Source organism: Fulmarus glacialis, unplaced genomic scaffold (assembly GCF_000690835.1).
Source record: "Fulmarus glacialis isolate BGI_N327 unplaced genomic scaffold, ASM69083v1 scaffold13533, whole genome shotgun sequence".
Taxonomy (NCBI): domain Eukaryota; kingdom Metazoa; phylum Chordata; class Aves; order Procellariiformes; family Procellariidae; genus Fulmarus; species Fulmarus glacialis.
In genome coordinates, this window is record NW_009201105.1 from 1 (window position 1) to 13,250 (window position 13,250).

At 39.7% G+C, this 13,250-nt stretch overlaps 1 protein-coding gene across 1 annotated transcript in view; it reads left to right on the forward strand.

Moving 5' to 3' along the window:
* Positions 1-5,011: 5,011 nt before the first annotated feature.
* Positions 5,012-13,250, forward strand: part of CFAP44 (cilia and flagella associated protein 44) — a 42,563-nt gene continuing 34,324 nt past the window's right edge. Inside the window, exons 1-8 of the mRNA XM_009573819.1 lie at positions 5,012-5,150; positions 6,455-6,547; positions 7,440-7,617; positions 8,665-8,827; positions 9,864-9,966; positions 10,291-10,507; positions 12,073-12,187; positions 12,701-12,865. Coding sequence (XP_009572114.1) covers positions 5,012-5,150; positions 6,455-6,547; positions 7,440-7,617; positions 8,665-8,827; positions 9,864-9,966; positions 10,291-10,507; positions 12,073-12,187; positions 12,701-12,865 — 1,173 coding nt within the window. The remainder of the gene's footprint in view (positions 5,151-6,454; positions 6,548-7,439; positions 7,618-8,664; positions 8,828-9,863; positions 9,967-10,290; positions 10,508-12,072; positions 12,188-12,700; positions 12,866-13,250) is intronic.

Sequence of the window (13,250 nt, forward strand, 5' to 3'; positions counted from 1 at the left end):
CGCCCCCTTCGAACTCCAGGTCCCGGAGCGCTCTGTGCGCGCCGCGGGAGCCGTTGCCTGGAAACCGGTAACGCCGCGATGGAGGCGTCCCCAGGTACGGGGTGGTGGGGAGGGTCAGGGCCCGCTCCGGACCCACGCGGGCCCACATCGCCCCTCGAGGGGTGCGCAGGCCCCCATGGACCTGCCCCCAGTAGACACCCCGCTCCTCGTGCACCCGCGGCTGCCCACTGCCGGGGCCTGTCCTCACTGCGCCCGCCATCTATGGCACCCTCCCCATGGCCACTCAGAGGCTCCCTCCCCTGCTCTCCCTGAGGAGCTCCAGGTGTCCCCTGCCTGCCCCTTTTCTGTCCCCCGCGAAAGAGCCTGTCGCGGGGCGCTTCTGCCTCGCCGTGGCCTTTTCCTGGTGTCCGGGCAGAAAAAAAAGAGCGTCAGGCTGAGGCAGTGCTGGGCCTGCACCTCTGTGGAAGGCAGGTGCCATCGCCCTCGTGCACTGAAGTCTGTGTGGGACTAGGCTTCCTACGCGGAGGCTTTTGGAAAAGAAACGCCTTTATTCTCATGTAGATGCTTAGCTTAGGAAAAGTGAAACCGGAATGAATGTTTTGTGGCTGAGATGGACCATCCCGTACTTCGTTTGAAATGTGGGACTTGTTGGTCTTGCTTTACCATGTGTGAGGCAGTTAATTTTATTACCTGTTGCATTTGTGGCACTGTTCTCATGTTCATTTTTATGATTTTCCTTTATACTGTAAGTTAATAAGCAACTGTGGTGATGTCACCTGTTCTCTGTTTCTGCTTAATAAAAACCTGGTAACTAACCTTTATTCACAAGGCAGGCTTTAAGAGGCTTGAAACTTTTGCTTCCATGAGACAGAGCTAGGACATCTGGATCATACAGAGGACTACTTTAGTTGTAAGGTTGGAAATTAGAGTTAGGTATTATTTCTCCTAATTTTATAGGAAAATATTTTTAATGTGTGCAACATACCAATAGTGAGGTTCTAAGCAGGGCTCCCCTGTCCACTTCTTTTCTCTCTCTGATGGCGGGGGGGAAGACAATGGGGCTATGATAAGGGTGATGCATCTAGATCCTGCTTTGTAGTTTTATCCTTGCTGTCTCAGTCTCTGACTAGTAAATATTTTATATACTTAACCTTAACTGCTTTGAGAATTGATATTCTCTGTTACTCTCCTTGCTCTCAAGTCTGCTAGCTATTGTAAGAGAGACAGCAATATTCTCTATTATGAAAAATTATTTCCTTGGATTTTGGGTTGATTGCCTAAAACCGACTTTTATTACTAGTTTTGTAGTAATCCTGATTGATAATGGTACACAGGCAGCACTGGATAGCTATGCCTGATTTACACTTGGATATTTTTCTTTGTGTATATAAAGACTTAAAATTTTTTTGAATGAATGTCAGTTTTGCAAAGCTCCGCTTTGCACATGTTGCGCATGTCAGCAGCCCAGTAAATTGCTGATGTATTCTGATGTGGTCTGAAGGCTAAAAGGAACGCTTAACGAGTTGTTCAATGGCGTGCTCTTTTTCATAAAGACATGGAAGACTTGGAAAAAACTGCTGAGGGTACTCTATCTGAAGATGAGTTAAACACGCATGACTTGGCAGATGGGAAGAAATCCAACACGCCCAAAGCAGAGTTAGACTTGAAGAAGACGGCTCAGCCTGGAACAGATGATTAGTATGTAATTCCTCGTGCCAGATACCCCTCATGGTAGCCAAACGTTGCAGTCATTATTTTAGGCCAGTGTTACCCCCAGGCCAGAAAAATAGCAGAGTGTAGCCTGTAAGGCTCATAGTATGATGCTAAGAGGAGTCAGGATTGGAAGCAATAAAGCAAAACGAAGTCCTAGGATGAACTGAGTTCCTTCACGTGAAATAAAGACAAGTAGACAAATAACACACAAGACAATCTCTCCTGACGGAAAGAACAAGTGACTTTTTTTTCAAAGCCCACCGGTGGCCAAAGCTTTTCTACAAAAAATTGCACATTTTGGAGTGAACCAAAAAATGAAATCCTGCAGAAGTAGCACAGTGTAGAGATGAATTTTTAATCTCTTGCTTATTACTGGTACTAATAGCACTGCAGTTATGTTCTGCAGTAATAGTTCCGTATTTCTACATATCCTGAATTAGTGGACAAAACTGATTATCACTCTTCTGTAGATGTAAAAGCTGAGATGAGATAGGTGTTGTCTTTTAAGCACAGATGCACAGTTAATGGTGGGGCAGAGACAGCTTAAAATAATAACTACTAGATACGTTCAGTTTCTAAAGTAAAAGTGTAGGCCGCATTTTGATCATTATTTGATTTGATGCATTTTATGCAGTTGAAGTGTCAGTCACAGGATTTATGAAGGCGAGCACTGCATTTGTGAAGCTTACACATTTAAACACCTTTTTTTTCTGGAAAGAGGAAAAATGTAGGATGACAGAATACAAAGAAAGTGGTGTTATCTCAGTGAATTTGTTTATGTGTTACCATATAAACACCCTTTTGATTTAATTATCTTGTATTTTGAATAAATGAGACAATTGTCTGAGATGAGAAATCTCTTAATGTCCAAATTTACTGAGAATTTTTGAGAAGCTTCTATATATAAGGATTCTGTGTGGCGGCAAAATTGCCAAGAAACATCTTAGTTTTGAACTAACTGAAAGAATATACTGGAATGAACACATTTCTCCATTCTCAGGTAGGCTGTGGCTTTTGAGAACATAGCTAGGAGAAAGGCAATTTGAAAGAAAATGGAGCTTTGCTGAAATTCACAGCTTATAGCACTGGCCACTGAAACAAAGAAAACCTGAATTCACTCCTGAGTGAGTTCTTAGAAAGCTAAATGGTGGAACTGATGTGGATCTGTATAGAGTTTCAAGTCAGTATCTTGAATTACTAGGACTAGGGGAAAAAAAAAATACTGTCCTGATCAGGCATACTGTATAATTAGGGTTGGGAAAAATGTCTGGTTGCCAACTTGTTTTTTTTCCCCACTTCACACCAGTTCTACTTGCCACTATCTCAGTTTTCAGTCTCAGCTTATTCTAGCTTATTTAGGAAAACTGTCTCAAAAAAAACCCCCCAAAAACTCAGGAAAAGAAAATCAGCATTTAGAGAGATGTATACCTTTGTGACAGTGAGCCTACACAGAAGTTTTCTGGATCAGTCAGCACATGAAACCGAGAATCTGCAACCAAAGTAGACATATTCCCTCCCTGAGCCTCCTCAGAGTCTTTAAATTCAAAATTTGTTTTGGCACAGTGCTTGAACACCATCACAGTAATATGCACAGTGAGTATTGCAATAGCTTTCTTTAACTAGAACCTAGATATCAATGCAGGCGGAAATGTTCATACCCTCTTTCAGCCTAAAGCATTTTCCAGATATGAATTAATTTATAATGAAAACTATGATAGTTGTAATTTTTAGAAGATAAATGATTGCTAATTAGTTACAATAATTTGAAATTTTATAGCACTTTTCTCTATGGATATCAAAACACTTTGCTAAGATGGGTAAGTATTATTATCTCATTTTTCACCAAAGATAACTGAGACAGCCAGAGGTGAAATGGCTGATACAAATTGTACACGTCATTACTAGGTCTGGAATTAGAATTCAGGTCTCTGAACACTCCACTATATATTTATGCCACTGGTCTGTAACTATTTCTTCAACTTCAGTGATACCAGTTCTGCTACCCCATTAAAAACTCATGTATTTCATTTAAATATATTGAGATATATTGCAGTTGTTTTATTTTGATTTGTTTTCTGAATTTAAAACTTTCTGCATGTCTATTTTCAAGTTTTTCTCAGCACTCCTGAGGGGTAAAAGCTCATTTTAATTCTTAAATGAAAATACAGAAAAGTCAGACTCTGGCAGAGACTCAGAACCTTTGGATGAAGATTGAGTAGGGCAGGTTGACTATATAATGACATGAATGATATGTCTAGAGTATTTCTTTGCCCTCACTGTCCTTCTGGTGGATGGCGTTATGTTTGGACACTTTGCCTTTCCTGAAATACCTGAAAAGTCTGAAATGCCTCAAAAGATCTTTTCCCAAATGGATTCTGACCTGAAGCCAGAAACATGAAATGCATTTTTAGGGACTTTTTCTTGGTATCAAAGTCATGCTTACACATAAAAAGAGATTCGTTTGCATCCTGTCTATATTTGTTTTTCTGAATATTTAGGTTTCTTTATATTCAACTTCGGAATTGTCTGATTTCTGATAGTATTTTATTGCTGTAGTATTTGTACAAAATTGCTCCAATGTTCATTTTACAGTGTTTTATTTGGAAATGGAGACCATGTTTGAAATCAAAAGGCAGAACAAATTTAGAATAAGAGCAATGCTTGTGCTTTTTTGCTTCTTTCAGAGATGTTTATGTAAATTATCAAAGTGTTTGGTTTTCATATGAAAAAATTTGGGTCTTTCCCACTCCAGACGACAATGGTAACTAGTGAAATTGTAGCACTTTGAAAATGATAGTCTGAAAGCTGAAAAATTGCTGGGGGGTGTTAGTTGAGCTGTTTAAAGGTTTTTTTTAATTGTGTTAATTTTATTAATTCACTTTCCATGAATATAGAATGTTTTGAAGAAAGTCCTTTTTTCTTAAAGATTAATTTCTCCTGCTTCTCCATTCAAGATATTAGATGATCTTAGAATGTCTATCTCCTGATACTTTTGTGAAGTCCATCAGAAAGGTGGAGGAATAGCCTTGTTGTCTCAAAACCAAATCTCCCCCCTGTATATTAAAGAGAAGCCCCAAACATTTAAATCAGTCGTCAGCTTCCCCTGTTACACAGTATTTAGATGAAATTCTTTCTATAGCCATGTACACAGAGCCCGGAGTCCTAAAACGTGAACCAATGAATCCACCCTACAAAGTAGTGCATATCTTTGGGTTATCCATATTGTAATGTACAGGCAGAACACAAATAACATCTTTGGGACTCTCAAAGCATTTGAGAGGAAATGAAAGTGGTCTAAATGGCAGATGAAGGCAAAAATACTACAAGTTCTTTGTCACCATCAACAGGTGAAGAGGACAAGCCATCTTCTCCAAGGGAACAGGAGGGAGCCAATGAGAAGCCAGCAGAAGGTGCACAGGCAGATCACAGTGGTGTCCGTGAGTATTTTCCATCGTTATACAGTGATTTCAATACTGAACCTACAGTAGCTTCTGGCTTCTCCCACCACTCACCCCTTCCTTACTAGTAAATGTTCATCTTCAGTTGCTGCTCTTGGTGTTGCCAAATTTCATTTTGACTCTAGTCAAAGATGACCCCTTCCAGTGAACATCTGGACTGACCACTTTGTCTGCAGTTCCTGCTGTCCCTCAGCCCACAAAGTCTCTCCCATGAAAATTTTTGCTGCTTAGACCTGTCTCTGTAGCTAGTACTGTAATCAATTTGTTAACTCCAGCAGTCTCTTTCAGAGACTTGTATTTCTCTTTTTAAAACCTTTTTCATCTCGAAATGCCTGTCCAGTGTCTATTTCAGATGTTCTGCCTGTCATCTAACACACTAGATCTAGGTAGCAAGGATAACAAAATCCACTAGTGAGTCTCCTGTGGGACTTTGGAAGGATTTTTGATGCTTGTATAGGCACATTACTTTCGGCATTTGTTTGATCTTCCTATTAGACCTTTTTCCTGTTACAGGATGTGTTCCTGTCCTTCCCCTAAGTTTTAAAATACAGTTTTTTGAAAGTAAACTTCATACTGTCCTGGTTTCGGCTGGGATAGAGTTGGTTTTCTTCCTGGTGGTTGGTGTGGTGCTATGTTTTGGATTTGGTATGAGAATAGTGTTGATAACACACTGATGTTTTGGTTGTTGCTGAGTGGTGTTTGCGCTGGTCGGGGACTTTTTGGCTTCCTGTGCTCGGCCGGGTGTGTGGGAAGCTGGGAGGGAGCATGGTCAGGACAGCTGACCCAACTGACCAAAGGGGTATTCCATACTGTATGGCATCATGCTCAGCATATAAGGCTGTGGAAAGAAGGAAGGGGGGGACGTTTGGAGTGATGGCATTTGTCTTCCCAAGTCACCATTACACGTGATGGAGCCCTGCTGTCCTGGAGATGGCTGAACACCTGCCTGCCGATGGGAAGTGGTGAATTAATTCCTTGTTTTGCTTTGCTTGCGTGCGCAGCTTTTGCTTTACCTATTAAACTGTCTTTTATCTCAACGCATGAGTTTTCTCACTTTTACTCTTCCAATTCTCTCCCCCATCCCACCAGGGGGCGCGAGTGAGTGGCTGTGTGGTGCTCAGTTGCTGGCTGGGGTTAAACCATGACAGTCAGGAAGTCCATTGTTGGACAGAAGGAATTTTTTTTACTATTACAGAACTATATATTTATTTAACATGGCATTTATGAGCAAACTAGTCAAAGAAATTCATACCTAAGAGAGTGATCCCAATTGTCCTTTGCAGAAGAAAGCAAAACTAGTCTTCCAAAGGAATCACCAACTGCAGAGGAACAGGAGGAAGATGTGGAGCAAGTGGAATCGGACACTGAGAGCGTTGGTGAGTACTGCTTTCCACTGAGGAGATGTTGGCACGAACTTAAAAACCCCACTACTTTCTAGTTTTCGTTTTTCATTGTTACTGTTATGAACAGCATCTCAGACCAGTGCCATCAAGTTACAGTTATTGAGTTTCTCTGCTCCCTTTCAGTTGGCTTACCTTGTGAACTTCATTTTGCTCTTTCCCATGGCTGGTCTCTGACCCCTTTTTTGGTTGTTTTTCATAGAACACCTAGAAGAAAAAAAATCAAGACAAGGTGAAAAGCTTACAAAATAGGTAATGGGGATTTGATCTGAGGTATCAAACTGAAAAGTACTTTTAACAAGTGCTTACGACTAGTTGGAAGTCAAGTTGACAGTATTCTGCACTGCAGTCCAGCAAAGAACTACACTGGGTCACACATGAGCAGTCACACTTTTTTGAGGACAATAGTGTCCTATGGTGGTCTGTTGTAAGTGTTTTTACTAATTGTTTTGTATAATGATGTGCATTCAATAGCTACTGAAAAGAGGCACTTTAAACAAACTTTATTTGGTTTCTAAAGCTGACACCTAAACATCAAGCAAAGCTGAACTAAACTACTTCGGTAGGTCTTGAGTTTTAAAATCAATGTTTTTAAAACAGTCTCAAAATTTTTCTTCTTTAAATTCTTGAGTTTTGAATATTCACAGTAAAGTTTTTAAAAGCCTGAGGGAGCGCTTGTTACAGACTGTTCCAGAACAAGTTGTTACTAAGACATGGTACCCCTGTTTTGAGCTATGGAGTGCCTGTTACTCTGTTGAAGGAGGCAAGGAATGTGTGAATCCTTCCCTTTTGCAGTTAGGTGCAAATATCAGCAAGGAGCCTAAAATTTATGGTGAATATGAATTTCCTTTATGTTCCCACTTCTGAGATGCAGAAGGCGATTCAGAAGAGCAAGATAATAGTGAAGTACCCTCGGAGGCACAAAAAAGGCCTGAGAAGGTAGAAAAGAAAATCTCGGAAACTTTCTTCTATGACTATGAAGATATATATTCACGGCCATTTGTCACTGAAGACTCTGGGATACCAATTAACCTTCTTACTCTTAAGTATCCTTTCTGTTGAGGCTGTGCAAATTTAAAGCTAAGGATATTTAATCTATGTTCTTAAAATTGTACTTATCTAATTTGGAGTAGCTTATGTGGCATTAGTGGGGTACCTTTGTTTGGACAGAGATAAGAATCCTGACCAGTTATGGTTCTGGGTGAATTTAATCTTAAATGTTGTCTTGACCTCATAAACATTTCTTATTGGGCATAATTCTTACTGTTATAAGTACTTTTGTAGAACCAGATCATGGCCAAGTTAATGTGACCAGGCAGAAGACTAGCATAAGAATATCCCCTGCAAAGCTCTCCCTTTCTGTGTAGCCACACTGGTGTTCCCCAAGAAGCTGAGGGGAGGGCAGGGCAGGAGAAGAGCAGCTGTGTACCTCATGCTTCCTCACAGAACTGCTAAGGGAGAAGTGGGGAAGAAACCAGGTAGATTTGTAGCCTGGTGCTCAGAAGATCTAAACTGGTAGAATGAAGGAAGTGATGCCCATCAATTAAGAGCTACAGTAAGTCCTTTGCTAGGTATTGCTAGGTATGATATGTGACTTTCACAAGTGCTGGTGGTTTTCTTTGCAGACACAGTTAAGTTGCTATTGAAAACTGCATTTTCCCTTCTCTACATCTGCCTGTAAACATTTAAAAAGTGAGCTTGAGCACTTCCTGGGTTTGATCTCTTGTCTGTAAAACAGTTCCTAGTAATCTGATGCACATCTCTTACATTTTGTTTGAAAAGAGAACACCGATACAATATAAATTCCTTGCAGCCCCAAAGGATCCAGCAGAGGCAAGAGGTGTGCCCTGTAGTGGAGATGAAAGGATGGAATATGAACTTCAGAAGGTCTTCACTTGTGCCTTCCCCTCAGTTATAGAGGCTTGATATATTTTACCTTCACCGTACACTGAACAACACTATCTCCTACCATCGGGCTTTTAGTCACCAGATTCGGTATTGCCATTTCGTTTTTGGCTTAAGCATTTCTATCCACATAGTAAACCTTTCTAGAAAGCCAGTGTCGAATCTTTTCCTTATTGAACTGTTCTCAGACATTCTTTTGGATATGACTGCACCAGAAGTGTAAACCTGCTGTTGATGGATAGCCAAACACTGATGTATATAGCAGGCAACCAAGTGGTGCTCCTGGACCTGAAAACTAAATCTCAAAGTTATCTCAGGAGCAGCAGTGGTGGTGGAATTGGGTTTATCACAGTATGGCTTTTTTTTCATGTTTTAGGATGTTAGTCACTTTCTAGAAGTTAAATGTTCACTTGGTTGCCTCATGGGAGATTTCTACAGCTGCACATGCATATTTGTAAGAAGTATGGTTTTGGTGAGGGGGATGTGTGGACCATGCAGCGTGGGCTACTGAGCCTGTCAACGTAACTGGCAGAGGACAGATATCTGCATACCTAAGTCCCAGGCTCAGGTGCCTTAAAGGACTGACAAGTGCCAGCTGGGATTAGTTTTTAGAACTATTACATTCTTATTTAAGTACTTCAGCTCATATCAACTTTTTTTTTTTTTGAACGCTTCTCTCTGCTAGTCACAGCTGATATTAATATAGTGTTTTGCCTGCAGTTAAAATTTAGAAAATCAAGTTCCTAGATAAATGAAGAGAAAAAGTATCTCGTTTCACTCTAGTAAGCTCCTACCAAGCGCTTGGACTCTCAAATGCTTCCTCTGGATTTGAAACACCTTACCCTGTGAAGGGCTCTGCCATCTCTCAGTTGTATTCCACATGAGCAAGGCTTTCAGAATACCAGCCTCAGACTGTTCTGCTCCATTGTAAGCAGCCTTTTCTGGGGAATCATGGTACATATTTATGTCTTCAGAACAATGTCATTCAGGATGGTTTTTCTGCAGCTGTCTGCTGAAGTAGATGGCTGCTGACACAAATGCTGCTCATGGGAAGATCACTGGTGGATAGTGGATTGAGTGAGGTAGGAATAGTAAAAGAATGCATGATAAAGCTAATTATTTCACAATTTGTCATGGTTCTACATTGTATGTGCAATACACCCTTTTGCATGCATAATGGTTTTACCATTTTGTGTGCATAGTAGCTTCATTCTGATATTGAGCAATAGATTGGCTATTGTTCAGAATAAACGCACAGAAAAATGCAGCCTAGTATTTATGGCAATATCTTTTGACTAATGAGTGAGTAAATACAATAACTCAATAACTAGCAGGACAGAGACAAAGATGTCATTACAGCATGCAACGGGACTTTTGCTTTTTCAAGGCACACCCTACTAAGCAGTACTTTGCAGTAGGAGAAAAAGGGAAGAAGCCAAACCTCATCATCTATGATTATCCTTCACTGAGGCCCTACAGAATACTGCGAGGTAGTGTAAAAAGTTCTATTTTCATTTTACACAAGTGGGCCAGTGTTTATAGATCCCAGCAGATGGAGTAGTGGGTCACTTCAGAAGGTTAGAAGGAAATACAACCTTTTGGTCCTTCAAAGCAAAATAGAAAATACCAGTTTCAAGATTTTTCATTATTGCATGGGAGGAAACTTTTATTTAGTAGGAATAGCCAACTGAGAGCTATTACCTAGTGAAAAAAATAATTGCAGTGAAAGTTGAGCTCCTTCTAAGTAGATTTTCCTACTGTTTCTTCCTCTTTTCTGTGTGTGTGTGTGTATTGGGGCTTGTATGTTGCTTCAGGTGGAACAGAAGAAGCCTATGTTTCTGGTGATTTCAACGATGCTGGCACCTTGCTGGCCAGTGTTGGGAGCAGCCCTGACTACATGCTGACTATCTGGGACTGGAAAGAAGAAAAGATTGTGTTGAGGTCAAAAGCTTTTTCACAGGATGTTTATAAGGTCACATTTTCTGCTGATAATGAAGAGCAACTAACTACATCTGGAGCAGGACACATCAGGTAGGTTTACTGATGAGGATTAATACATATCACCTCTAAAGTCATAATGTGTAGAAGATGACTAACAGGAATGTATCATTAACAAACATGGGCCACTGAGGAATGCTATTTTACCTGGCCACTATAATTACAAAAATGAGAAAGTTCAAGTCCTTCAGCTGGTCAGCCAAGTCTTTTAACACCTTTGCTGTGCAAAAAGGATTATGCTTGATGTTGAATGTCAGTATCACTGGCTCCATTCTTGTAATTTCAACAAGCACTGGGGAGAATAAATAAAAAATATTTATATATACATGTCTTCTAGCTGGTAACATAGCATATATGCCTCCTGTGCCTTCTGGGCTTTCTGCCTTTGATTTCTTGAACTCTTCTGCTGTTTGGGCAGCCATTAGAACTGGTTGCCAAGTCATGGATCAGAAACCCTCTGATACCACCAAAAGCCTGCAGGGAAGCCTTACAAAATATATGCTTCCATACACTCCCTTCTCTGGTAAGTTCATGGATCCTTTTGTAATAAAAAATAAACCACAACTTTAAGCTCTTCAGGACAGGGATTAGCTTTGTGTTCTCTATTTATCCAGTGTTAAATGTTAATACAGCAGCTACTTAAGATATGACTTGGATGCTATTGTAATAGAAATGATACCTTTAAAATTATAACACATCTAAAGTTTCTTTGAATTTTAACAGAGGAATCAGATCAAAATCTGAGATTTGCTCTATAGTTTGGTTGCAAAGTGGGACTGAAATAGCAAATGGCTTATTTAGATCCAGAACGAATGTGGTTTAGAATACATTATTTATGGAAATCTTATAAAACAAAATCTCTTACAAACTTTCTTTTGAGCTAAAATACTATGAATAAACTCTGACATAGTTTTTGCAACATGATAAACATGACCTTTCACCCAAATGTGGTCTCAAATTCCAATGTCCAACACTTGTCTTAAATGTAATGTCTCCTGCACACACAGTGAACCATCCCTAATTGCAGTAGATGTTAATTTTTCTGTAATGCAGTAATTTAAAGTTATGTTTTATACTGCTAAAAATATAATGATCGAATAGAAATGGCTATGAAGATCTAGGATAAAATCTTTGGCTCAGTGAGATTTTATAGTCAAGCTCAAGTCCATGGGGGTACTTGGATGGAATTCATTGAAGACCTTAGTCCCTTGGATTTACCAAGTTAAGCATCATACGCTGGAGACTGCAAGAGTAAAATAGGTATCCCTAACTACATGTATTGGTTGTAGCTGGGAAGATGTAGCTATGCATTTTGCACTTATTAATTTTAAACAGTAGTGTAATCTTCATTCTGCCCATTCCAAATCCTTTTCCTGTTTTTTTCATAGGGATAATGTAGGAAAATGTTTGTGTAGTTACAAAGCCTTATCTAATTTTAAAAAGAAAAATCCAAGGTATCCTTTGAAAAAGAAAAATAAACCTTACCTCAGCCCTTACCTCAGAGGCATCCCTGATAAGGTTATTACAATGCCTGAGAGGGACTGAAGAGTATGTTTAGGAAATCTTGTATCAGAGAAGAATGTTTTTTCTATACGCAGGTTCTGGAAGATGGCTCTCACATTTACTGGTCTCAAGTTACAAGGAGCTTTGGGCAGGTTTGGAAAAACAGCAGTGACCGACATTATAGGTTATGTGGAGCTGCCTGATGGGAAGGTAAGTATGAAAAAGTTTAATTGATTTTATGTTCCCTCTCAGGTTTTGATATAAAGTCTACTGAATAAGTTGGAGAGTTACTATTTGCTTCAAAGTGATTTGAATTAGACCCTCAGTGCACTGCTCTGATAAGCTAATATTGACATTAATTTGCCAAAACCCTGGCTTGCTTTGTAATAATTGAAAAGTACGGTTAGTGTTGTAATTCCCAGACAAAAGATCTCTGTTGGCTTAAAGCTGAGGCTCCTCTAATGGGGTAGTGAAAACGTTAGTGTAAAGAAATACGGAGACTGTTAGCCCTAATCTTTAACCATTTCAGTGCATGTAAATTATGTCACATTGCTAAAAAGTTGAATCTTTTCACCCTTTATTCCTTCTCTTGCAAGTATCTGTACATTGCTATCAATTTAATGCTTTCATGGAAGGAAGCCAGAAATGTTAACCAGATTCTTGCCAATATTTCGGCATGGTTAAGTGCAGGTGCTTATGCGCTTCTTTTCATTTGCATTGAAGGTTATCTCGGGGACTGAGTGGGGCAACCTGCTGCTTTGGGAAGGGGGCCTCATTAAAGTAGAGCTCTGTCGAGCTGAACAAAAGCCCTGTCACAGTGGCCCTGTCAGCCAGTTAGTTCTGGATGAAGGAGAACTTGTCACTGTTGGAAAAGATGGCTTCATTCGGGTGAGTTTTTCTTCTGCTCTGCCTTCAGGTGTGCAAATTTGTGGTCAGCAGGTTAATGTTACATATTTTCTTTACCAGGGTTTATTTATGGAGGGAATTTTGCAGTGCAGTTGCTTTCCGAGAATGAATTTTTGGAACAAATACAATAAGACCTTTTACTCTAGTAAATCAAAACAATTTTCAGTGATTCTCTAAAAGCTTTGCTCTTGCTTGCGTTCTAACATTTTTTTTCATGTGTAGTTTTGGTTAATCTTTATAGTTTTCAGGCCTATTAATACATTTGGTGTTATTTCAAAGGATAAACTACGGCAATATTTGAAATTAATTATCTGAGTATTTGAAAGCTCAGATTATTAATGTTAAAATGACATAGAAATTAACTAGC